The 26,289-nt window shown below is 41.7% G+C and overlaps 1 protein-coding gene across 5 annotated transcripts in view; it reads left to right on the top strand.

Annotated features, from left to right (window-relative positions):
- The window catches only part of LOC139157255 (uncharacterized), a 76,357-nt gene extending 54,373 nt beyond the window's left edge, over positions 1-21,984 (top strand). For 4 of the 5 annotated variants that reach the window (XM_070733830.1, XM_070733832.1, XM_070733833.1 and 1 more), the window contains 6 exons: positions 2,716-2,799; positions 5,115-5,209; positions 14,055-14,115; positions 15,475-15,656; positions 19,730-19,823; positions 21,648-21,984. In XM_070733830.1, coding sequence (XP_070589931.1) covers positions 2,716-2,799; positions 5,115-5,209; positions 14,055-14,115; positions 15,475-15,656; positions 19,730-19,823; positions 21,648-21,719 — 588 coding nt within the window. In that variant the 3' untranslated portion in view covers positions 21,720-21,984. Of the gene's footprint in view, positions 1-2,715; positions 2,800-5,114; positions 5,210-14,054; positions 14,116-15,474; positions 15,657-19,729; positions 19,824-20,614; positions 20,695-21,647 lie in introns of all 5 variants that reach the window. The other variant, XM_070733834.1, reaches the window with a different exon arrangement.
- The last annotated feature ends 4,305 nt before the right edge of the window (positions 21,985-26,289 follow it).

Here is a 26,289-nt window from a genome sequence, read left to right as displayed (position 1 = left end):
GAATGACTTGCAACCTTCCCTGCTGGCTTGTCAGTCCCACAGAACACCACAATCATTGTGTGAGACACTTACCAAGTGCCTGAATTGCAATTCCATGACTGTGAAGGCATGCTAGTAGCTGGAACATGAAGAACAGATTTTTAGGTACCACTTGTTCAGGACTGTCGCAACTTTGAGCAGTTGCTGAACAAAAGTTTATTTTATTTATTTATTTTGTTTCGTCTAGTACATAATGAAGGTATGTGAATATATAATAGTATTTATATACAGGACACCAATAAAGAGATAAAGGATTAGAAAAACATTAGAAATAATATATTCACATACATGATGCTAGTAAAAAAAAATTAAAGAAATATTAAAGAAATGTTCGGAAACTTCAGATCGTGCAGAATGCAGCTGCGAGACCAATCATGGGCTTCCCTAAGTATGCCCATGTTACACCAACACTCCGCAGTCTGCATTAGTTGCCAGTCAGTTTCCGATCACAATTCAAAGTGTTGGTTATGACCTATAAAGCCCTTCATGGCATCGGACCAAAATATCTCCGGGACCGCCTTCTGCCGCACAAATTCCAGCGACCGGTTAGGTCCCACAGAGTTGGCCTTCTCCGGGTCCCGTCGACTAAACAATGTTGTTTGGTGGGACCCAGGGGAAGAGCCTTCTCTGTGGCGGCCCCGGCCCTCTGGAACCAACTCCCCCCAGAGATCAGAATTGCCCCCACCCTTCTCGCCTTTCGTAAGCTCCTTAAAACCCACCTCTGTCGTCAGGCATGGGGGAATTGAGATATTCCCTTCCCCCTAGGCTTATACAATTTATGCATGATATGATTGAGTGTATGTTCGGTTTTTAAATAAGGGTCTTTTAATTATTTTAAATATTAGATTTGTTACATGTTGTTTCATTATTGTTGTTAGCCGCCCCGAGTCTGCGGAGAGGGGTGACATACAAATCTAATAAATAAACAAACAAACAAACAAATAAATAAATAAATAAATAAGACAGGGGACGGAAGGCACGCTGGTGCACTTATGCACGCCCCTTACTGACCTCTTAGGAATCTGGAGAGGTCAACAGTGGACAGTCTCAGGGTAAAATTTTGGGAGTTCGGAGATGAAACTACAGAATCTGGTAGTGAGTTCCATGCATCAACCACTCGATTACTAAAGTCAAAGTTCCTGCAGTCGGGTTTGGAGTGATTTACATTAAGTTTGAATCTGTTGTTTGCTCGTTGAGGATGGAAGAAGTTGGCAAAGGTCAACTGGGGCTGGCAGGGCTGGCACAGCACAAGGTGGCAGAGTGCAGGACAGCTGAAGTTAAGAGCTAGGCTTGGCACCGGTGTGGCTATGACTTTGTATCATGAAGCTGGGCAACGTTCATTGCAATGGCAATGCCAGCAGTGCTTGGGCTGAAGTAGTGGTCTCAGGGTGGCAGCAGCTGGCTGAGACCAGCTCTGCTTCAGCACCAAGTTTTAGACCCTTCCCCTACTGAGGGTTGCTGCTATGCAAGGTAGCCATAAAGAGAGAGGTGTGGTAATAGGTGAATGGGAGAAATTCAAGAGGAGGCAGTCTTACTGCAGCTTACCAAGACTTTAGGCTTCAGGGACCAAGCTGGGAATGGCTTGCATTGAAGTGAGTCATCGCCTAACAACAGAGTGTGATCCGCTTAATGACAGCAATGGGGGGCTGCTAGGATTGCTGTGGCTAATTGGTGTGATCACATGACACTGAATTTTATGAGCACATTGCTCAGCAACAGAAATTCCACTCCCAATTACCATTATTAACCAAGGACTATCTGGATCTTTACAAAGGAGCATAATATTTAGCAATTTGTGCATTTGCTGATCCTCTCTGCTTTGTGTGATATAATTTTGGGAGCTGCATCCCAATATGTCTGGAAGGTGCATGATTAGAGAAGGCAGATTTAGAACAACATGTTATATTCTATAAACCAAGTTTTCAAGAGCTAATTGTAAATAGGGATCCAAGGCTATAGTCTCAATCAGGAAACCACGTCAGGACTCCAAATCTCTTTTTTCTTCCAAATTAAACTGGTAGAATTAAATGCTGTATTCATTAAAAAACACCAATTAATATAATGTCTTATTTGTCCTGCTTAGTCAATGGCCTGAATATTTCCATCTTGGAATACAAAAAATATTCAAAAAATGAAAAAGCTTAGTAACATAAGATTTATAAAATGTTTACTATGTAAATATCCAAGAAATAAAACAGGATTTGTCATTTATTGTAAGTGCCAATTTTCATTTCGGTGAAAACAAGTACAGTATCATTAGTTCTCAAACCAGACTATAGTGTAGTGCAGTGTTTCCCAACCTTGGCAACTTGAAGAATGCTGGCTGGGGAATTCTGGGAGTTGAAGTCCAAATATCTTCAAGTTGCCAAGGTTGGGAAACACTGGTCTAGTGTACAGTTGGCAAAACTTAAAAGTACTATTAAATGCAATACAGTAGAAGGCCAGATAATTTATCACCAGGCAGTGTTTTTTTATGCCTTTGATCATCATTGTATCATGTCATTGGTTTTTATACTGCAATAAATTAATGCCAATAAAATCCACAGCTGTATTTATGTGTTATACAGAATAACCCATTTTATGGTTTGTTTATTAGATGTTACAGAGAAACATGTCTTAAGGCTGATTGAAATTTCATAGGCATTTTTTAAAACCTCTCCTTCTGCCCCTCTGCAGTTCCTGCTTTCAGATGTGGGGAGAAAACAAGGGGTGCCATTGAAATCTCAGCAGGTGGTACGTTCTTCAGCTCTTCTTCACCAGGTTTGCATTATCCTACCCCCTCATCCATCTATCCCCACATTGTAACTGTGGGTCTGAAGTGCCTAGGCTTGTATATATGCATGTATGCGAACACAGGTGGGGGCAGAGTTATTTATTTTTATTCTTCACCTGGAGAGAAGCCAAAGTTTGACAGTATGAAGAATTTCTGAAGTTTCAAGCTCAAGCTGAACATTGAAAGGACGCACTGCCTTTTATTATGATAATTTTGTAATGAAGGCTGGGTGGAAGGCGTCAACACAAAGAGGGTAGGCTACTGGGCCATCAGTTCCTCCCTGCCACAGAGATTCACAAGTATTCTTTACTTAAGGTGATTAGAGAACTACAAAGTCAAATAGAGGTTTAGGTTTCACACTCTTATCTGAAGCTCTTGGGACTTAACTGCTTTTTCAAACTGACTGTTCCCTGTGAGATGGCCATCTTTGAGTTCGGCATAGTACCATTAAAACTTGGCTAAGAACAGCCCAAAAATCGTGCCCTGCAAACATCCTTAAACCTACCCCTAACCCAGGTCTTTCGGGACTGATGAAAACAGGATGCAAGCAATGGGTCCTACTAAGCTCTTACGTAAAGTAGAAAAATATAGCTCCGCTTGTAAAGAAGGCCAAAGGTCACTGAATTTTGGAGAAAGGTGCTTTTAGGAAGGTATCCTTAATCATACAGAGGCTGGCTCCAGGTCTGTGTCAACATTGTCTTTATTCAAAATGCCATTTCCCACTTGCATTTTATTCTTTGGCCTTAGGCTGCAGGAGGGTACAATCAAGCTTCCTAATCAATTATGCACAGCCGAGTAAGGTTGTTGGTTATCTCCCTGTTAGGGCTATAAACCTTGTCTTACATTGGCTGCCTTTTTCTGTCCTTTTGAAATCGGTTTCATAGATTTTTAAAGCTTTTTTTTTAATGAACACTTTTTTCTACGTAGAACAGGACAAGCACATAAATATGCTACCGGAAAAGTAAGAGCCCACCATCATATTTAATGTTATGAAAACATAGTCCTATGCTTTTGTTGCACCAAAAGTTGCAAATGTTACAAAGTCTGGATGAATCAGTCATAATGTATGAAGGAATAGATTTTTACACTGTGTTTATTAGTGAGGCTAGAGGCAGTAGCAAAATACTTTTATTTTTCTTTATTTAAAGTTTTGTTAGATGGTCTGATCATTTTTTATTCAATAAAGTGTTAGGAACTAACATTAAAAAGGACAGAACAGAACCTGGAAGTTATTGGAACCAGGTGGAGTGTTTTCCTGTTATTTAGCTTAATGAAATATATAACATATCTTTTTTATAAAGATTATGATGAATAATAATGTGAATAGTCCTAACAGATGTTGCATAGTCATGTTTGCTTTGGCAGAAATTTATCTATTTTTATTAGCATCTATTTTAAACTATAATTTTTTTAGTAGGTCACTGAGCTAACTATGCTTTGAACAGGGTTGTCATATCTTTTTTATGTCAAAATAGTGAAAAGGAGTGGGGGAGGGAAGGAAGACATGTACTTGAAACATTACTTTAGAATATTCGCTACATCATATATTTCTTACTGTACTTTAAGGAGAGTCAGTATTTTATTACTTTCACAGGGCACATGGGAGTCAAAATTGACTTCCTCTAGCACCAGTCCCTACTAGCACCAACATATTTCCCAAAGACTACACATTTCCAACTTTGTCAATCTCTCTCCACAAGACTAGTCCCCTTTGTTTTCACTGGTGTGTGTGTGTGTCTTTGTGTGTGTGTGTGTGTGTGTGTGTGTGTGTGTGTAGGAAGTTGGCTTCCCCTGGTTGTCCACTTAATCTATGATTGAGATAAGATTTCAACTGAACTCATGAATACTACATGAGATACTACAATCTACACAAACTACATATATAGTTTGTATGGATTATGGTATCTCTATAATCTTGTGTGGATTATAGTATCTCAGTAGTATTCATGAGTTCAGTTGAAATCTTATCTCAATCATAGATTAAGTGGACAACCAGAGGAAGCCAACTTCCTACACACACTTTCATCAGTAGGATGTGTTCCAGTAGAAGCTGAATTGGGATGCTTTCATTTGAATTTCTGCACTGCACACTGATTATGGAAAAAATATCTAAATTGTATAGTAGGGGGTTAAGCAGTCAGCAGGACAATAAAGTAAATACAAAAATTGATTGAAATTCTTTGTCAGTTTCTTCTCAGTGCCCTATCTTCTCTCTCTAATAAATGGCATTAAGATAAAGCCAGGGTTCCAGAAACAAATAGACTGATTAGCGCAAATTTGACTTTTTTTTTTTAATTAACAGAAGGAATCAGATAAAAGAATGGAACATGAAATGCATCTTCATCGTCTGAATAATTTGTATTACTTTTCCCTTATTAAAATGGCACTGTCCAAGAGGTGAGTTATACTACCACATACCGGTATTAGAGCAACACTCGTTTTGCTTTGAAACATAGAAGTATGACGGCAGAAAAAGACCTCATGTTCTCCCATGCCTCCTGGAAGGAGAGTCCAGCATGGGTTTAGCTCAAGTCTTATTGGTAGGACTGAGTTTCAAATTAACATAAATAAATAATAATTAGGTACCGCCCCCTTGCTGCCCCAAGTAACCAGTTTTAAAAAACTCAGTCGAGGTTAAGGACATGAGTTTTTTCCTCTCACCTTTAGGTTGAGTATTTAAAGTAATGTATTGTAATTAAAATTATTGTTGAACCTTGTAATTTTTCTCCCTTTTGTTTTTGTATAGGTTCGAATTCTTCTGATGGGGTCTCTGCCCTCCGCGGGCACCACCCCCACCTTTTCTCCTTTTGGGGCCTCTTCTCTTCGCGGGTACTGCCCACCGAGGAGCAACTGGGCTGTTTTTTATTGTTAAAAATTGTGACTGAAAGTCCAATTAGCCCAATCACCCCAGATGGGGGGGGTCCGCCCCTCCCCATTGTCGGGGGCGGCGGAAGCTTCAGACGCCGGTTTTGGCAACCGCGGCGGCCATTACGGCCGCCGAACAGCTGAGTGAGCCGGAGGGGGGCTTCTTAAGCCGCAGCGAGCGGACGGCGGCGAAATGATCATTCCCGGCCGAAACTGAAGCCGCGGCGGCCATTACAGCCGCCGAACAGCTGTTTGGAGGGTTCGCAGCAGGGAGCAATGAAACTGAGGCTTGGCGAGCCGCAAGGGCTCGATTACAATCAAAGCTGCTGTTCCCGCCCTTTTCTAATTAGTGTGGTGCCCTATGAGGCAATTCCCCTGCGAAGCCCTATAAACCGCCATGTTTGTCTGTTGGCTTTATGCCAGACATAAAAGTGCCGTTCGAATTGGCGCGAACTGGGCAGGGGGCCAAGTTGTCAGGCTCTAAGATCTGCCCAGAGACAGTTGACAAGGTCACGTGGGCGGCTAACAGCCAATCAAAAACCGTTTAGCTGTTCAGCCTGCCTGTCTGTCTTTAAATGCGAGTGAGAGCCTTTATTACTGTTCAACAGTCTTGATTGCCTTGTGTTTTGTAATTCAATCGTGAGTACGCTGCCCCATATCCAAATAAGATATGGCTGACCAACTTATCAGTGGGGAGGAGCAGGCCCAACCAGCTCAAACACCTGTTAAGGGGAAGGATAAGGCCAGCAAGCCTAGGAGTAAGTCCTCCCAATCAAGCTCCTCTCTTCGTGAGGCTGAGAGGAAGATCAAGGCCCTGGAGCAGCGTTTGGAGGCGGCCTTGTCCCCTCCCATCATAGGTGGACTGTCCATAGGCCCTTTCCAGCCTCTTCCTCCATCGCTTTCTGTGGGATCCCAGGGCACAGCAACCGAGAGGGACTGGTCCCCTGACAGGCAGGCCCCTCTTCCCTTGCCATCAATTGCTGCAAGGCCTGAGAGGCCTTCATCTTCTCATTCCCAGGCACTGCTTCAAGGGGAGCTACAGACACCATGTTATGGGCCTTCAGCTACTTTCACCCCCACAGCAGCCGGGCTTAGAGACAATGCAGATGCCTGGCAGGCCTTTGCCCCTGCTATACAGGACATTGTCGCCAATGCATACACGCAGGGCATAGCTGCAGCAACCCAACGAGCCAATACCTTTCCATCTCAGCCTATCCAGCCCAGGGATATCTGGTCAGTTCCACCGCCCCCTACTGGGTTGGGTTCTATGTCTATTGACCACACCGACTTTGAAGAAGACAGTGACCACGGAGATGGCCTGTCAGATGACGAATTCTCGGTTCCAGAGCAGCCAGCAGTGGCAGGTCTGTTCAAACCCTCTTTGTATAGGGTTTTATTACGTAAGGCAAAGCAAGCCTTAGATGTACCAGGAGCAACACCACTGGTGGAATCATCAGACGGGCCACGCACTTCAGCTGCTCTATGTAAGGAACCCGCCAGAGAATCGGACAAGGTTCCTGCACTGGAGATCTTCCTCGAGAATGTCAAGCGCCCGTGGCAACATCCGGCGGCGGCGCAAGGGCCTTCAAACCTGGAACGCAGGTTTTATACCTTTGATGACAGCATGGAGACGCTACTCCAGTTTCCTCCTGTGGACAAACCAGTGGCCACATTGGTTTCCCGCACGGTTGTGCCTTCGGAGACGGCGGACAACTTGAAACCGGATGAAAGGAGAGCGGAAAATCTTCTCAAGAAGACCCACCAGATGGCCGCTTGGGCTCTGCGAGCAGCCTCCACCGCCTCCTTCTTCAGTCGGGCATCCATTATGTGGATTCAGGAGGTTCAGGCGAGACTGGCTCCTGAGGAGACTCGACTGCGGCAGGACTTGAATAAGCTCCTCGCGACGGCAGAATTTTCCACGGATGCCACCCTGCATGCCGCAAAATTTGCCTCCAGGGCTATGGCCTCCACCATTTCATCAAGGCGCCTGCTTTGGCTCAGAAATTGGCAGGTGGATGCCAAGTCCAAGTGGACTTTGTCTTCAGCTCCCTTTGAGGGCACTAAATTGTTCGGGGAGGCCCTAGATCCTGTCCTGGTGGAGGATAAGGATAAAAGGAAGGTCCTCCCAAGATCTTTCCGCCGCCAGGACCGCAGGGCTGGTCCGTACTCCCGTAGGCAGTCCTTTCGGTGGGACTCGTGGTCCGCCCCTTCACAGCAGGCCAGACCTTACTCGCAGGGGGCCTTTTCCTCATCCTACAGGAATGACCGACAGTATTCCCAGGAACGAGGCAGAGGCTTCTCCCAGACGAGACGTCCATACCGGGGATACCAACAACGGAACGCCAGACGTGCCAAGTGACTGCCCGGACGACATTCCCTTGGGGGGCAGGCTACAAAAGTTCAGCGACAGATGGCGAGCTACCACCTCAGACCCTTGGGTCTTAGCCACTATCTCCCAAGGGCTAAAGATCGAGTTTCTACACGATCCTCCAAACCATTTTACTGCCTGTCCGGTCCCCAGAGACTTCGAAAGGAGGTCTCTGTTGGATCAGGAAATTCTCCACCTTTTACAAATCCAGGCGATCGAACCTGTTCAGGACAATTCCAAGGGTACGGGGTTCTATTCAAGGGTGTTCCTTGTACCCAAGGCCTCCGGGGGTTGCAGGCTCATCTTGAACCTCAAACGTCTCAACCAGTATATTCTGTATCGACGGTTCAAGATGGCCTCCCTCCGCTCCATCCTGGCCTCTGTTCGGGCAGGGGACCTGCTTACTTCAGTGGACCTGAAGGAGGCCTACCTGCACATTCCCATACACCCGTACCATCGACAATTCCTTCGATTCTGTCTACACAACGTCCATTACCAGTACAGGGCCATGCCCTTTGGCCTATCATCGGCCCCACGTACCTTTACGAAGGTACTGGATGCACTACTGGCCGATCTGCGGTCCCGCCCTATACGGATTCTCGCATATCTGGACGACATCTTACTTCTGTCTCCAACCCGCCAGAGGGCGCACAAGGACTTACGAACCACGATGTCTTGTCTACAGCGTCATGGTTTTACCATCAACACGCCAAAAAGCCATTTGACTCCTGCCACCAGACTCATTCATCTGGGTGCGGTGATCGATACGGTCTCTCAAAGAGTGTATCTATCTCCGGACAGACAGCACCGCATCTGTTCCCTCATAGCCGGCCTTCAACAGAGCCGAACGGTGCCGTTGTCTTTCCTGTCAAAGGTACTCGGGACCCTGGTATCCTGCGTGGACATTGTCCCTTGGGCCCGTTACCATTATCGACTTCTCCAGTGGACCTTGCTCCCGTTTCAGCGTCGCAGATTGAGTCATACACACCGTCTCACCGTCGTGGGATGCGAGTTGCAACACTCCCTCCGCTGGTGGAGATCTGCAGCACTGCGGCAGGGCACTCCCTTCGGACCATGCCATCACACGATCCTCACCACAGACGCCAGTCTGCTGGGGTGGGGGGCTCACATCCAGTCCCAGGTGGCTCAGGGCTTCTGGAGCCCCCAGGAACTATGTCCAATAAACATCAATTTCTTGGAGTTGAGAGCTGTCCGCTTGGCCTTGCTGGCCTTCGCCACCTTGCTGGAAGGTCACCACGTCCTTGTACGCACGGACAACGTAGCGACCAGGGCGCATTTAAATCACCAGGGCGGAACGCGCTCTCTCAGGTTGATGGAAGAGACGGTCCTCCTCTTCAACTGGGCGGAGACTCATCTTTCCTCCCTCCATGCAGAGCACATCGCGGGGGAGGACAACAAGCAGGCGGATTGGCTCAGTCGCCAGGAACTGGACCCGGCGGAGTGGCGGCTCGATCCGGACCTGTTCCAGGAAGTCTCGCGTCGGTTCGGGGAACCGGTGGTGGATCTCTTCGCTACCCCCCAGAATACCCAACTCCGGAGGTTCTACTCCCGGTTTCCAGCTCCGGGAGCCGAAGGAGTCAATGCATTACATCTTCAGTGGCCAAAGGTCCTACTGTACGCCTTCCCCCCGATTCCACTCATTCCATCAGTGGTAAGGAAGATCCTGTCGGAGGAGGCGGAGGTGATCTTGCTAGCGCCTCATTGGCCGCGGAGACCGTGGTTTGCGGACCTCAGAGAGCTGTCCATTTCTCCACCGTGGAGGATACCGGACGACCGGATATGCCTCAGCCAGGGGTTCGTGTACCACCCGGAACCTCAATGGTTTCACTTAACCGCATGGCATTTGAAGGGGACAGGTTGAGGAGCTGTCTCCTTCCCGAGAATGTTATCGCGACTATTCAAGCGGCTCGACGCCCTTCCACAGTCCGAATTTATCAGGCAACATGGGCAGCCTTTCATTCCTTCTGCAATGACAGGAACCTTCGACCACAGGATTCCTCAGTCATCCCTGTCCTGGAATTCTTGCAGAAGGGTTTGGAGAAAGGTTTGGCGCCAAACACGCTAAAACGCCAGGTCGCAGCGCTTGCCACCATTATAAAGCGGGACGATGGGGGACCTTTAACTAGTCACCCTTGGATTAAGGATTTCCTCAGAGGGGCTACCAACACGCATCCCCCTCCTGTTCGTCGTTTTCCCACATGGGACTTGACCTTGGTCCTTCAGGCCCTCACGGGACCACCGTTTGAACCGTTGAGAACTGTTCCATTGCGTTACCTTTCCTTTAAGACGGCCTTTTTGGTGGCGGTCACCTCGGCTAGGCGGGTTTCCGAACTGTCCGCCCTGTTGGTCAGATCAGACTTGTGTCAATTTTATCCAGACAGAGTTTGTTTACGTCTGGACCCCACCTTTCTTCCAAAGATTAACTCTCACTTTCACAGGGCTCTAGAGCTGGTGTTACCGGATTTCTGTGCTCACGGTACTCACCCTTTAGAGCTTAAATGGCACAAGATAGACGTACGCAGAGCGCTGAAGCTTTACATCAGGCGTACCGGCAGTTCTCGCAAAACTGAGGCTTTGTTTGTTTCGTTTAGTGCTAGCAAACTGGGCCTCAAGGTATCATCGAATACTATCAGCCAGTGGGTGAGACTATGTATAGTTGAGGCATACAAAGCGAGCGCAAGGACTCCACCGAGTGGTATACAGGCTCATTCGACAAGGAGTGCGGCTTCTTCGGCAGCGTGGGCGTCACAAGCCCCCCTTGAAGATATCTGCAGAGCCGCGGCCTGGAGTTCACCCACAACTTTTATTCGCCATTACAAATTGGACACCTTCGCTTCAGCTGAAGCTGCTTTTGGCAGACGGGTACTCCAGAAGGTGTGCGGGGAGGTACCACCCATGGTTCACAATCTCCCTCCCTGAACCTTGGACCTTGGGTATATCCCATGCTGGACTCTCCTTCCAGGAGGCATGGGAGAAGAACCGTTGTACCTACCTGAACGGTCTTCTCGATGCCCTGGAAGGAGAGTCCATACCCTCCCGAAGAACCATGGGAGTTTGGTTTGATGAGACTGTTTCTTATGTTATTATGGTTGTTAATAAAGTTCATTACCTTTACATCTTTTCGTTTTTTAAAACTGGTTACTTGGGGCAGCAAGGGGGCGGTACCTAATTATTATTTATTTATGTTAATTTGAAACTCAGTCCTACCAATAAGACTTGAGCTAAACCCATGCTGGACTCTCCTTCCAGGGCATCGAGAAGACCGTTCAGGTAGGTACAACGGTTCGTCCATCTAGTCTGCCCTTATACTATTTTCTGTATTTTATCTTAGGATGGATATATGTTTATCCCAGGCATGTTTAAATTCAGTTACTGTGGATTTATCTTTGCTATGCTTAATACAAATGTTTGTTACTGACTTTTAGAATCAATGCAATGTTTCTAACAGTATAGCTGGAGCTTTGAAAGAGCTAATTGGAGTGAAAGATGATGAGATGGATAGACTCAATAATAGTAGCCATGGGTGTATCATTGGAAGACTTGAAGGGCTGCCCTGTGGACAGGATGTCTTGGAGAAAATTATATGGTCACTAAGAGTCAATAACCTGGTGGCACATAATCAGGATTAAAGTACTTAAATATCTTAATTGCATTCATTGGGACCACATCCAGTTAACCCTATGGTCTAAAATGTTTTCCAGTGAGGGTTGGCCAAGTAATATCAGACTTTTGCCCAAGGGTGAAATGCTCCCGGTTCACTCGTGCCTATTGGTTGTTGGAGAGCCAGTCACGAAGGTAGCATGAGGCTCCGCCCACTCGCCTGGACGCTGCCATTTGGGTTCTTTTACCCTCTGCACATGCACAGAACGACCAACAGGCACAAGCGAATTGGGAGTATTTCACCCCTGCTTTTGCCCCAACTTAGAACCAGAGATACGTTGATCACTGTAACCCAATTACTGAAGTATATTTCTGCACTTTCAAAGGTAGAAAGAAGAACATACTGTACGTCTTGTCATGTCCATAGAATGTGAGGCTTATCATGTTTCAGCAGATAGTGGCTGCAATAAATGAGGATATAGCAGCCTACAAATTGGGTCCAACAAATTTAAGAAAGCTGAATTGCAAGAGAGTCATTCCGTGTCAAGTGAACAAGTGGTCCCCACCTTACCATCTCAGATTTTGATGAAATTTGGCACATAGTTTCTTTATGATATAAAACTATGCTGTGCAAAATTTTAGTTCAAAAGACTAAAAATTGGGAGTTCTAGGAGACCTCAAGTAAAGGGTTGCAAAATGCTGAGTCAGCAAAAATGACATTTTGGCCCAACTTCTAGAAGTTGTAAACGCGGCAGTTTCAATAGTATGTTGGAGATATTTGGAGAACCTGCACACCTTGTAAGGCTTTATAAACTGGCAAAACCCCATGTACGTAGTCCTCTTACTTTTTACATGGTTCAAGCTCAATCTTTGAAAAAAAAACCCCTCAAAAATGAATTTACAGCAATCTTCAGGATGCTGTAGTTTCAAAACTACTTGGCCTTTCAAGTTGATTTTTGACAGGTGTACTAAGTACACAATTGCAATGAGGACTTCCAATTTGTAGCACTTTCCTTCAAGTTGTTGAAAAAATAAAAGAGTTCAGAGTTGGTATTTAATGGGTTTTTGCCAAATTTTGGCTATTTTTGATGCCCTGTTTGATCCTGTGGGACAGCTTCAATCCTCCTCAATTTAGCACCATTAGAAAGAGCAGAGTATCTTCTTTAAGAATATATTATTTTAATTTTGGTGTCTCTTCAGATTAGGATTAAAAAAAAGTGCATGATAGAGGAAACGGGCCCATTGATGTTTCTAATGGCTGTTTAAGTCAATTAGTTTGTTAAACATGTGTTGGTCCATGGTGGCTATGCCACTACCATTTCATTTTAGGAAATGGCAACCTCATTGCCAAGAGATCATGCCCTGTAGCCAGGTTATTTTTAGTCTTTTGAACTAAATTTTTTCACAGCATAGTTTTATATAAAACTATGTACCAAATTTCATCAAAATCTGAGATGGTAAGGTGGGGGTGATCTTTAAAATTGGTCCACTTGACACACAATGATTCAAGACTCTTAAAGGAGGCATTTGTATACATTTTATTCTTTTGGATAGTGGGAGAAAGTAAAGATTTGATTCTATTAATGTATTTAACTTTGTTTTTTAAAAATATATCTGACATATCCAAATTGTGCTTAGAGAAGAACTGTGGTCTTTGAAATAAATAGAAGCATGAATGGTAGCATTAAGTTATTCTTGTATGTCACATCAACACTTGTTTTCTATATGTCATGTTATAAATTGATTGATTCTACATTTGTTTATTAGGATAGCTATAGAGAGGGTTATTTTATAGAGTTTGGTTTTCTTTGCATGAACCTGAAGGAAAAAAATTACATGACATTGATTTAACCATACCAGCTATATTTAATATTATGTCTGCGGGAAAAGAAAAGGGCCATTTGAAACATCCTTCCCAGATAAGAAAATATTTCACAGTGGAGAAAATGAATAATGTCTTAACATAAGAACAGATGGAAATAATTATAAACAGCATCGTAACAGTGCTAGAATCAATAATTCTTCTGATTTGTTTCATTTGTAATACATTTTCTCCCTTCAGGTTACCAAGAACATTATCAGATTTCTTTTTTAAATGGTGAAATGAAATTTTAAAACTTTTTTTGCATTGCATTAATTATATTTTCAGGATTCTTTGATATATAAAAGATAATGCCAATGGGCTATTTTAAAAAATGTATAGAAGTACCTTTTACAAGTGACACTGAGATTCTTGGCCAGTTTCACAGTTACCAACAGCAATCTTTGGTGTCCTTATTTTCCTGGAACAATTGCTACTGAAGCAAGTTAGGAAGAGTCTTGCCCTTTAAGGGGATACTAGCTGTTTCTATTCTTAATTTGTTTTGTTTTTGGTTACTGTTGCAACAGGCTGCTAAAGCAAAATGGTCTCTTTTCAGATGTCAGGAAAGGACAAAGTGTCCATGATCTGGTTAGTATCAATCTTGTTAAGATTTACGTTTACATGTTTTCAGTAGCCATATTGTAGATCACAGGTGTCAAACTCTCAGTGTCATGTTGCCATCACATGACATTTCTCAGCGTTTTCTCTTTAGCTGACCAGCGTTGGGCATGATCTATGCATGATGCATTCAGTCCATGGGCCATAGGTTTGACACCCCTGTTGTAGATTATCATTAATATTCATGCTTCCCAATCACTTTTGTTATTGTGTTCTTTGATGTGAAATGAAATATACTGTTAAAAAAAAAACCTAAAGGGAAAACTCAAATAACACATCTTAGATCTGAATGAATGAAATATTCTCATTGAATACGTTGTTCTGTACAAAGTTGAATGTGCACAACAGCATGTGGAATTGATTGTCAATCAGTGTTGCTTCCTAAGTGGACAGTTTGATTTCACAGAAGTTTGATTTACTTGGAATTATATTGTGTTGTTTAAGTGTTCCCTTTATTTTTTTGATCAGTGTATAACAAATATAACAATATGATTTAGAAAAGCATTCCCAGAAATAAAAGGACAATATTAATGGAGATATTTTACAGTATGTTCAGAATTCGGTTTTGAATTTTTAAAAGCTCACCTGTCAATTATTTATATGCTAAGAGAAAGGTAAGAATGCTAATTTCTGATGAAGACATTGGACCAAACTCCCACTAGATGGTCTTCAGAATTTTCTGTCTTTGGCCGTGCTTTTTGGAAGTCAGTATATTTTAAATTTGGGGTTATCTCTATATTTTACAATCATGATAATGTGATCAATTATTCCAGGATAGTGGGCAGTTATAATCTATACTTCAGTGCCAATAATATTTTGAAAGGGTAAAATATATGTCTTGAAGTATGTGCGTTTTGAAAGATGCCAAGAGAGAAGGCTGTAACATAATACTAGCACCAATAAATAAACTGAACAGACATAGAAGCCTCCCTAAAAATTTACTTTTTCTGCAAACATAATATTTGTAACAGCAACATGATTAATATGATTTACATATTGTTATGAGTTTTAAAAGCTACTTTATCTTATTTTTGTATATGATACTTTTTCATGATTTGCATCTTCCTATGGATGAGATTTTGGATGAACACAGCAATAAAAAAAAGAAAATTAGCAATAAAAATTTAGCATTCATATATTTTCATCATTGCACAAACCCACTAACAAAAGAATATCAAAACACAGATATTTCCAATAAAATGGCTACAACATAAATTAAATATGTATCAAACGTCATAAACAGTGTTAAATATTCAAGTTCACATTTAACAGGATGAAATTGTTTGACTTTTTTGGGGGCGGGACACCCTTTGTTTTTGTGATTTCAAGATGGAGTATTTGTTTCCAAATGGTCATGAACTTTCCAGACTGAAATGCAATAACATGGTAATAGAAGAAAACACATGCTTAATTCATGCAAAGCAGCAAGAAGTGCATCAGAAAGACTTTCCCAAAGTGCTCAGAATTCCAAATGAAAAGAAAATGTTGAAGCAAGACAAACATGTTGATGCGTAAGTGTTGTTGTTTTTTTGTCTTTAAAGCTGCTGATTGGCTATATCCTGTTAATAGATCAAGTGGATATGCTTCCTACTCTCCAGTATAAAATTTTGGGAGAGGCAAAATGCAATAATCATTTTACAGAATTTATTTGTAAAACTCAATCTAAAAGATACCCATCTACTGTTTTTAGAGAATTATTGCTGGTGAAGATGCTGGATTTCATGTACTAGTGATTTGTTTATGAAGCTTAAAAAAATGTCCTATTGTAATTCTAAATTAGAAATAGTGTGAGTAAGACTGAGACTAACCGTTCTCATTTACTTGGGGATGGAAATTCTAAAGTTTGCTATTGTATTTGCTCCCATATCTATTTATTATATGCTGATTGACTTTAGCATTTTGAATGTATAAGCAACGCACAGGTAGTCTTTGACTTATGAACACTTTTTCAGCAACTGTTTGAAGTTACAGGTGATCAAAATCCAGGCATTTGGCAGTCCACCTTCACTTATGACTGTAGTGCTACAATCCCCTCTACCTGTCTGTTTTCCTCCTGTATACCATTTTGGTTCCCTGCACTCCATAGCCTCTCTTGCCCACCTGACCTTTGCCATCTTCTTGCTCCTGTTGCTGATCAAACAAACCTGCTGTGGCTCTTTGTGCAGCAACTGCTGGTCACACAAGGCTTTCTTCCCTAGGCCATCCATGACAGCTTCCCCATAAGACCTGGGAAAGATGCCCTCATGTCATCAATAGCTGTCTTGCAAAGGGCAGGAGGAGCTGGAGGTCATCAGGAGTGGGAACAAAAGATGGTGAAGGTCTGTAGAGCGCAGGACAGAAAGGGCCTCACAATCCAGGATGGCAAGGGTGACTCTGGGTTAGGACAGAAGAGGTTTTGCAAGATGCTGCAGCCTTGCAGTGCTCTGCAGGGGCTTCCTGGGGCCCTATGGCTGTTAAGGTGGCTGAGGCTTCCAGGATTGGCTGTGGATTTGCACTGTACCTTGGGATTCAGAACTGTGGCATGCCAACATTCCTCTGAGCCCAGAACATGGCAAGCAGCGCTAAGCCTGTGTGGCTCAGAGCCTGCTCACCATCCAGCAGGGCAAGGGGCAGAATAGCGTCAAGGGCAGAGGTAGGAAGGAGATAGGTCAGTGGGAGGAGTTGGAGAAGGAACCAAGCCCAGAATGGCTTCAGTTGGGATAGGTTCTCCGCAAATGACTGGTGGAACTTTTCAAAAATGCCAGCAGGCTGTGCCAAGATTGCCATTGCTAAGTAATGTAGTCATGTGACATCACATTGTATGACTACAACACATAGTGATAGAAATTCTGGTCTTAGTTGTATTCGTGAATTGAGGACTGCCTATTATCTATTTCTATTTATTGGATTAGTATGCCGCCCCTCTCCGTAGACTCGGGGTGGCTAACAACAATGATAAAAACAGCATGTAACAATCCAATACTAAAACAACTAAAAACCCTTATTATAAAACCAAATACAGTGGCACCTCGGTACTCGACCACAATTTGTTCCAGAAGTGTGGTCGAGAACCGATTTGGTCGAGTACCGAATTTATTTATCCCATAGGAAATAATGGAAATGGATTTAATTGGTTCCCAGCCCCTAACTCGCTGGGAACCAATTAAATCTATTTTCTTTATTTCCAATGGGATAAATAAATTTGCTACTCCAAGCTGCAGGAAAGGTGGGGGCTGCTGCAATCCCGGCAGCTTTGGGGGGCTCCTTTCCTCATTGCTTTGTTTTATTACCTGTAAGGAGCTTCAAAAACTTTTTTCCTGTGGCTGCAACAGCGGCGATTTCCCTTCCAGTAGCAAGAGCGCCGGGAACGTCACGTGATGAAGGAAAGCCGGCGGAGCCATCTCAGCAATTGCTGCCGCTCCAGCAGCTTCTCTTCATTACGTGACGTTCCCGGCGCTCTTGCTACTGGAAGGGAAATCGCCGCTGTTGCAGCCACAGGAAAAAAGTTTTTGAAGCTCCTTATAGGTAATAAAACGAAGCAATGAGGAAAACAGCCCCCCAAAGCTGCCGGGATTGCAGCAGCCCCCACCTTTCCTGCAGCTTGGAGCTCTTAGAGAGCTCCTCAGCGCCCTGAAGCTGCCGGGATAGCAGCTTCTGGGGGCTCCTTTCCTCATTGCTTCATTTTATTACCTGTAAGGAGCTTCAAAAACTTTTTTCCTGTGGCTGCAACAGCGGCGATTTCCCTTCCAGTAGCAAGAGCGCCGGGAAGTCACGTAATGAAGGGAAGTGCTGGAGCGGAAGCAAATGCTGAGATGGCTCCGCCGGCTTCCCTTCATCACATGACGTTCCCGGCGCTCTTGCTACTGGAAGGGAAATCGCCGCTGTTGCAGCCACAGGAAAAAAGTTTTTGAAGCTCCTTACAGGTAATAAAACGAAGCAATGAGGAAAGGAGCCCCCCAAAGCTGCCGGGATTGCAGCAGCTCCCACCTTTCCTGCAGCTTGGAGCTCTTAGAGAGCTCCTCAGCGCCCTGAAGCTGCCGGGATTACATTTCAGATAATGAACCAAACTTTCTCTGGCTGTTCGGTATCCGAATTTTTGTTCGGATACTGAAGCAAATTTTTGCAGAAAATTTTGTTCGATATCCGAAATGTACGAGAAGGGAAGCGTTCGAAAACCGAGGTACCACTGTATACACACAAACATACCATGCATAAATTGTAATGGCCTAGGGGGAAGGAATATCTCAACTCCCCCATGCCTGGCGGTATAAATGAGTCTTGAGTAGTTTACGAAAGACAGGGAGGGTGGGGGCAGTTCTAATCTCCGGGGGGGAGTTGGTTCCACAGGGCTGGGGCCGCCACAGAGAAGGCTCTTCCCCTGGGGTCCGCCAAACGACATTGTTTAGTCGACAGGACCCGGAGAAGGCCAATTCTGTGGGGCCTTATCAGTCGCTGGGATTCGTGCGGTAGCAGGCGGTTCCAGAGGTAATCTGGTCCAATGCCATGTAGGGCTTTAAAGGTCATGACCAACACTTTGAATTGTGACCGGAAATTGATCGGCAGCCAATGCAAGCCACGGAGTGTTGAAGAAACGTGGGCGAATCTTGGAAGCCCCACAATGGCTCTCGCGGCTGCGTTCTGCACAATCTGAAGTTTCCGAACACTTTTCAAAGGTAGCCCCATGTAGAGAGCAATGGGGCTATGTAGAAACAGAATGTCTAGAACACAAAATCTCAGTGGTTCTATCAGCTACTTTACTATCATGATGCCATGATAATAGAATAGAACAGAACAGAATAGAATTCTTTATTGGCCAAGTGATAGGACACACAAGGAATTTGTCTTTAGTGCATATGCTCTCAGTGTACATAAAAGAAAAGATACATTTGTCATGAATCATGAGATAAAACATGGGGTACAAATTTGTCATGAATCATGAGATTGTCATAGGGTACAAATAAGCAATCAGGAAACAATATTAATATAAATCTTAAGGATACAAGGAATTATTTGTTTAGCAGAGTGATGGCGTTCAGGGGGAAATTGTTCTTGTATCTAGTTGTCTTGGTGTTCAATACTCTATAGCAGGGATCTCCAACCTTGGCAAATTTAAGACTTGTGGACTTCAACTCCCAGAATTCCTCAGCCAGTTTGCTGGCTGAGGAACTCTGGGAGTTGAAGTCCATAAGTCTTAAAGTTGCCAAGGTTGGAGACCCCTGCTCTATAGCATCATTTTGAGGATAGGAGTTAAAACAATTTATGTCCAGGATGCAAGGGGTCAGTAAATATTTTCCCCGGCCTCTTTTTGACTCGTGCAGTATGCAGGTCCTCAAGGGAAGTCAGGTTGGCAGTAATTGTTTTTTCCGAAGTTCTGATTATCCTCTGAAATCTGTGTCGGTCGTGTTGTTGGGTTGCAGAACCGAACCAGACAGTTATAGAGGCGCAGATAACAGACTCAATGATTCCTCTATAGAACTCTATCAGCAGCTCCTTGGGCAGTTTGAGCTTCCTGAGTTGGCTGGATGATAACTGAAGATATAATTGCTAATACTGCTAATAATAATAATTGATAATAATTGGTTTCCAATTGTATTTTTTCCTACAGAATTGAAGATGAGAAATCATCTGCTGTTGGTGAGAAGGATGTTATTGCTATGCCCTTATCTCTGGAAGATGTAACCCTTTACCATCCTGTCATAGTAGGCTTTTTTTCATATTTAATTTCTTTTCCTGTTTTTCATTGTTTAATAAGGCTTACCAGTTGCACCTAAGTGCTCCCAGTGAGACAACATTTCTAGACTGGTGGCCACGTGGATATTTTGAAAGCATAGACAAGTAGCCCTCGCTTTGCAACGGTTCATTTAGTGACTGTTCAAAGTTACAACGGCACTGAAAAAAGTGCCTTACGGGCATTTTTCACACTTACAATCCTTGTAGCATCACCATAATTATGTGACCAAAATTCATGTGCCTGGCAACTGGTTCATACTTATGACTGTTGCTGTTTCTCAAGGTCATATCATCCCCCTTTTTATAACCTTCTGACAACTAAAATCACCGGTGAAGCCAGATTCGCTTTACAACCATCTTACAAACTTATTAACTGCACTTAATAGTCATGGCAAGAAAGTGGGGCATATCAATCATAAAATGGGGCAAAATTCACTTAGCAATAGAAATTTTGAGCTCAATTCTGGTCATAAGTCGAAGACTACCTGAACTGGATCTTCTCAAAAATAATTACTCCAGGTCTTTTTAATTGAGGGCTGCTCTGCTGGACACTAATCAAATAACACCCATTTAGAAGATAGGAAATAGGCAAAGTGGCTTCCTGCTTTATCATCATCCTTAAATGCTTCCTATCACCTCATCCTTTTGGGGGGGAGGTGTGTTCCTGATGAGTGGGGACATTTTCAAACTGATATTGGGCAATAGCCAACCATCTTCCTTAAAGGCAATATTTTAAATTTGATTCCATTGTTTTTCTAAGAATAAAAGGAGCAAGGAGAGAGATAGATCCCCTTGATAGATACCAAAGAAAATATCTTCAGATGTGCCTGCAGTCTACAGGTATTTGAGTAGGGGGACATAATAATTTATGGTAAATAAATAAACATCATCCACAGGCAGCTGAGCTAACATCTGTGAGAGCCCAGAGTTGTATAATGGTTAAGAGGTTGGACTACAAATGGAGAAATCCACTTACAACTTCTGCTTCATGCCTGGAAATTCACTAGGTGATTTAGAGTCTCTTATTCTCTCTCAGCCCAAGCTCAGCCCCAACCAATTACTGTTGGGGGGAAAAATTAGAGAAGGAAATGCTCTTTTGCCCTTGGGGTAAAGGCAAGAGATAAAGGTAGGAATAATTAAATAAGTAAATATTCACTGTCTGCTCTCTGGCTATAGCTAGCTAGACAATGAGCCGAGATGCTGCAAAAAGCTTTTTTGCTTCTGTATTAACCCTGTCAGCATTCTCCTCCATACATCTATCCAGTCAATGGAGGAGGTATGAAAGATATTATTATTATTATTATTATTATTATTATTATTATTATTATTATTATTACAGAAGAATAAGACATTATAGAAAGGCAGATATGGGTTCAGGGACTGTGGTGAATTGAGAGAGAGGAACTGGAAATAAAAAAGGAAGTAAAGATTACTACTCTAGAGCAGGAACAAATAAAGTAGCCCTAATGGGTGTCTCTTAAACAATTAAATAAAACTGTAAAAACTCAACCAGTCTGATACTGATATCTGCAAAGATTCTAAATCCTTCATAAAAGGATTGATTGGCAAGTACAGTACCTTGAAAACAAGGCAGCAATTTTACCAGAAGTCTACATGGATATATAAAAAATAGGGGTTCATCAAATTAATATTGATTTATTTTTTTAATTGGATAACTGTGTTATTAAATTGCTGGCAATACTATTTATGTATATTCTGATGTATTGGCTGATGAATTATTTAAATAGAGGAAATATCTGTTGATGTACTAAAATATTTTTACTATTTTTTAGGAACCCAAGCAAATAGGCAAATGTTGGATAAATTATGCTGGCAAAAATTCCTTCAACCATGAAAAATATTAAGTATTTGGTCCTGTGAAAACATGCTATGAATACTTTGATCAACATTATGACTGCATGTATACTGTATCCTCATGCCACTCTTCCATTGTAATTCTCTAAATATGAATTTTTGATACACATTCGCTCTTACTAATTGAGAATAATTTCACATTTTTAATTCTTCTATTGCTCCCTTGGTATTGCTGAAGTCTCTGAGAGCGCCAGTACAGTTCTTTGTATTTTCCAGTAAATATATTTCAAATAAATTCTGTTTTGTGCAAGCTGATACTCTAATTCACATTTTCATGAATGAAGAGGATTGAATGTGCTTCATTGACTCTCTGCTCTTAAACATACTTTCTGGCCACTGTATCCATATGCTAAGAATTCTCTCTCAGATATTCTTTTAGCTGTGACATTATTGCCTTCTCCACATCTTTGCAAGAGGTGAGGGAAAACTTACCAAGTTGGCTTGAAATTCATAATTCATAATTATTATGTGGTCTTTTTCACAGAAATTGGTAATTTTAGCACTCAGCAAAAGTACCATCCAGATTACCTGCTCCTATTCTCAGATCTGCTGGGTAGCTATAGCATGTGGGAGATTAGATTGGGGCCAGCTTTTTGCTCCTATTCTTGGATTTTTGAAAACTGATTTGAGCTGAAAAGGACTTTACAGTTTACAAACTCTCCACTTTTCCTTTCTATGGTTCATAAACATAGGAGAAGGGTGTTTGACACATATCCTTCTTGCAACTTATTGCCTCTCCCTGCCTGGTTACTGTTTCAAGATTCTAAATTAACTTTAGTCCATCTTTACAGAAAACTACAAAATTATGATGCTGGCATATACCAGTCATCTTCAATATGATGCCATGCATACTATAATCGCCATTGCATACAGATTTAACCATGACAATATTATATTGGAGTTTGTATTCCCAATGTATTGGAACTTGTATTAATATGTATGTTCCAAGTCACTACCTAAATTCCTCTTGCCACCATGATTTTTCCTCTGTAAACTTTATAGATAAATAGATCCACTTACAAAGAAACCAGGTAAGCTTTCTTGATTAGTTGATGGGAACGAAATCTAATGACTGGAGTGGAAGAAATATCTACTCTCTGGGAATTTCCCCTTTTATATTCTTCTGTTGTTTCTGCATTATAAAGAATACAATGAAGAAAAAATATCTTTCTTATTTAACAAAATTAATCAATTTAAAATTATGCAATGAACAATTATTCCTCTGACTAAGAGACATCATTCCCACTGCCTACAATTCAGCCTAGAAAAGAATTACATAGTTGTTAAAATTTATGTTAAGAAAAAGAAAATATTGGAGATTACATATTTCAATTAAGAGTCTTAACCACTGCTATTGGCACTGTGTCCCATCATTTATTACTTATAATCTACTCTGCTATTATTCACCTACTATCATCCCTTTGTGCCTAATATTCACTTGTGTATTCTATTTAAATGCTTTTTCACACTTTTGGGCCACTTAATGCTACTACCCTAATTTTTCAATAAATGAAAAATGTTGTTTTATAAAGCTAAAGGGTTATATTTGAGTGTAATTATGTGTATCATTACTTATACTCCTTAGCCAAATTAAAATCCAGCTAAAATTTTGTAGATGGCAAACTGCTATTCTAGTTCAACTGAATTACTGCCTTTCCAGCTATAACTAATTGCTGCTTTCTGGGAGAAGTTTTTCTTTCACAAGTGTTTGTGCATTATCATCCAGTTGTTTTTTGTTTTTGTTTTTGTTATTAGATTATGTAACAATTTCATCTTCATACTGAGTCTTGGATATCTTACCCAAGATGGACAGATGTATTGCACAATATTCATTTAAATGTATAATCAAAATATGCATGCAAATTTCCCAGGATGATGTGCCGATGATTAGAATAATCAAAAGATTTGACTCAATGATTCTCTCAGGGAAAACCTTGAACAATAAATATTTTGCACAACTCTCCCCTTTTTTCACTCCATCAACTGGTATTTACCAGATAAGAGTACCAATGAAACAACATGCAATATAACTTAAGAAAATTGTTAAAGGTTAAAACCCTTGTGACAGAAAAACTTCTCCCAAAAAGCTATTCCAGACCTTTGACTTTTCTCCTCCCCCAGCTTCCCCCCATCTACATTTGCATAATCTTTCTATCAAATAAGCCTTTTAACTATTATGAAGCACTGTTTGAGAGTTTATTTTTCCAAAATAGTAGCAGCACTGGTGCCATCTGTTTGTACTATGCATTAATAGATGCAGGGAAAGGAGCTTACTTTTCTTAAACTCTTCTTTATGAATATTTCTTAAGTCTTAAGTAGCCCTTGAAAAAGAAATCCTTCCCGAGAATACATCTGAAACCATCCCTAGATTCTGGAGATGTGTGAAGGTTTGGCAGTATATTGCCCTCCGGGTATGTTAAGTACTTTAAAACTTCCTGGCTGTTTCCTGTAATTAAAGCTCACTTTCCCTGTTTTGCTCTCTGACTTTCCTGTTTCCACATCATCTAATTTGGTAGGTTGCCACTATTCCAAGACTACCAAACTTCGCTCAGCCCTCCTTCTCTACCACCCAGTAATCAGAAGCCAAGTTCATTTTGGCTTCATTTGGAGCAGGGCAATGGAAATATATTGGTAGACAAAGACACTAAAGTATAATCCAAAAGGCATGGATGTAAAAATCATGTGATTTTCATAGACAGCAACAAAAAGCAATTTCTCCCCAACTTCTGTTTTACATTGGTAGAAGGAGCAATGAATGTGATTTAACTAAGAATCTAATTCAAACCTCCGTAACAGAACAACGATACACATAGAAATATAGAAGATTGATGGCAGAAAAAGACCTCTTGGTCCATCTAGTCTGCCCTTATACTATTTCCTGTATTTTAGAAACATAGAAACATAGAAGACTGAAGGCAGAAAAAGACCTCATGGTCCATCTAGTCTGTCCTTATACTATTTCCTGTATTTTATCTTACAATGGATATATGTTTATTCCAGGCATGTTTAAATTCAGTTACTGTGGATTTACCAACCACGTCTGCTGGAAGTTTGTTCCAAGGATCTACTACTCTTTCAGTAAAAAAATATTTTCTCATGTTGCCTTTGATCTTTCCCCCAACTAACTTCAGATTGTGTCCCCTTGTTCTTGTGTTCACTTTCCTATTAAAAACACTTCCCTCCTGAACTTTATTTAACCCTTTAACATATTTAAATGTTTCGATCATGTCCCCCCTTTTCCTTCTGTCCTCCAGACTATACAGATTGAGTTCATGAAGTCTTTCCTGATACGTTTTATGCTTAAGACCTTTCACCATTCTTGTAGCCCGTCTTTGGACCCGTTCAATTTTGTCAATATCTTTTATCTTAGGATAGATATATGTTTATCCCAGGCATGTTTAAATTCAGTTATTGTGGATTTACCAACTAGGTCTGCTGGAAGTTTGTTCCAAGCATCTGCATAATACGAAACTTTGAAATAAAATCATGGAAAATAGAGAATTTCAGATACATAAGCAAGTACAATGGAACTCTGAAATCTGACATTCACATTATTTGGAAATAACCTGTGAAAACAAATGTGTTCTCATACCTTTGTTCAAGCATCTACTACTCTTTCAGTACACCAAACAAAAATTTAGCAAAGAGCACGTGTAGATAAATTGCATCAACATAATAAGCATCATCACCATCACGCAGTACTTCGAAAGCTGTAAAATTATTTTCCAGCTGTGGGATGCATATCTCTAATTTTAAAATTTGCAAAGATAAATGTGATAATTTCTAGAAGCAGCATATATTCTCCTTTTTTATCACACCAAGGTTGCATTCTACTACAGTAAGTTGTTAAACATTGGGGTGGGGGTGGGGAGAATGGACTTCTGGGGTTCTCACACTTTGAAAAAGTTCTTAGAAGTGAAATCTTTCAACTACCCACTATGATAATGAATTATTTATGTGAGAGATTTAGAGTATTATAAGAGAATTTAACTGACAACTTCCTCCTGGGTGCTATTCAGGTTTTTACCATTAATGAGGCACCCTTTGGAAAGCAAGTGAGAGGATTGCTGATTAAAAATGGTTCCTACAACCCTAACGTATTTATCGACATTAACAAAGGGTAATTCAAAAGAATATATGCACAATTGGGTTACGGTGTCTGGAAGAATAAAGGCGATATTAAAGTTGTTAGAAATGTTTTGGAGTACATAATTAAATGCTTGCAGCAACATCCATAAAGATTAAGCTCAGATTGTTTAAAAGGCGGAGAAGGGTGTAAATGGCTGGAGTTCAGATAGGAAGGAAGTGAGAAATGTTGTGAGACATAGATCAGAGTTAGACTTAAGCTTCTTCACACCATGTAGGTCTTGCAGAAGAAATATGCAACTTGCATATTCACAAAGCATCTGTAACTGGGATAACTTAGAACCACGAGCAACCAAGTTGTTCTCTTGGTTCTAAGTTCTTGGGCTTTTCCATGACCTGCTTGCAAATAAAAATGCTTAAGATTAAGGTACAGGAGCAGTACAGTTCAATGTTGGTGTCATTGAAATCACTGAC

Source organism: Erythrolamprus reginae, chromosome 1 (assembly GCF_031021105.1).
Source record: "Erythrolamprus reginae isolate rEryReg1 chromosome 1, rEryReg1.hap1, whole genome shotgun sequence".
Taxonomy (NCBI): Eukaryota; Metazoa; Chordata; class Lepidosauria; order Squamata; family Dipsadidae; genus Erythrolamprus; species Erythrolamprus reginae.
The sequence above is the reverse complement of the archived record's forward strand: the minus strand, read 5'-3'. Positions and strand labels throughout refer to the sequence as shown.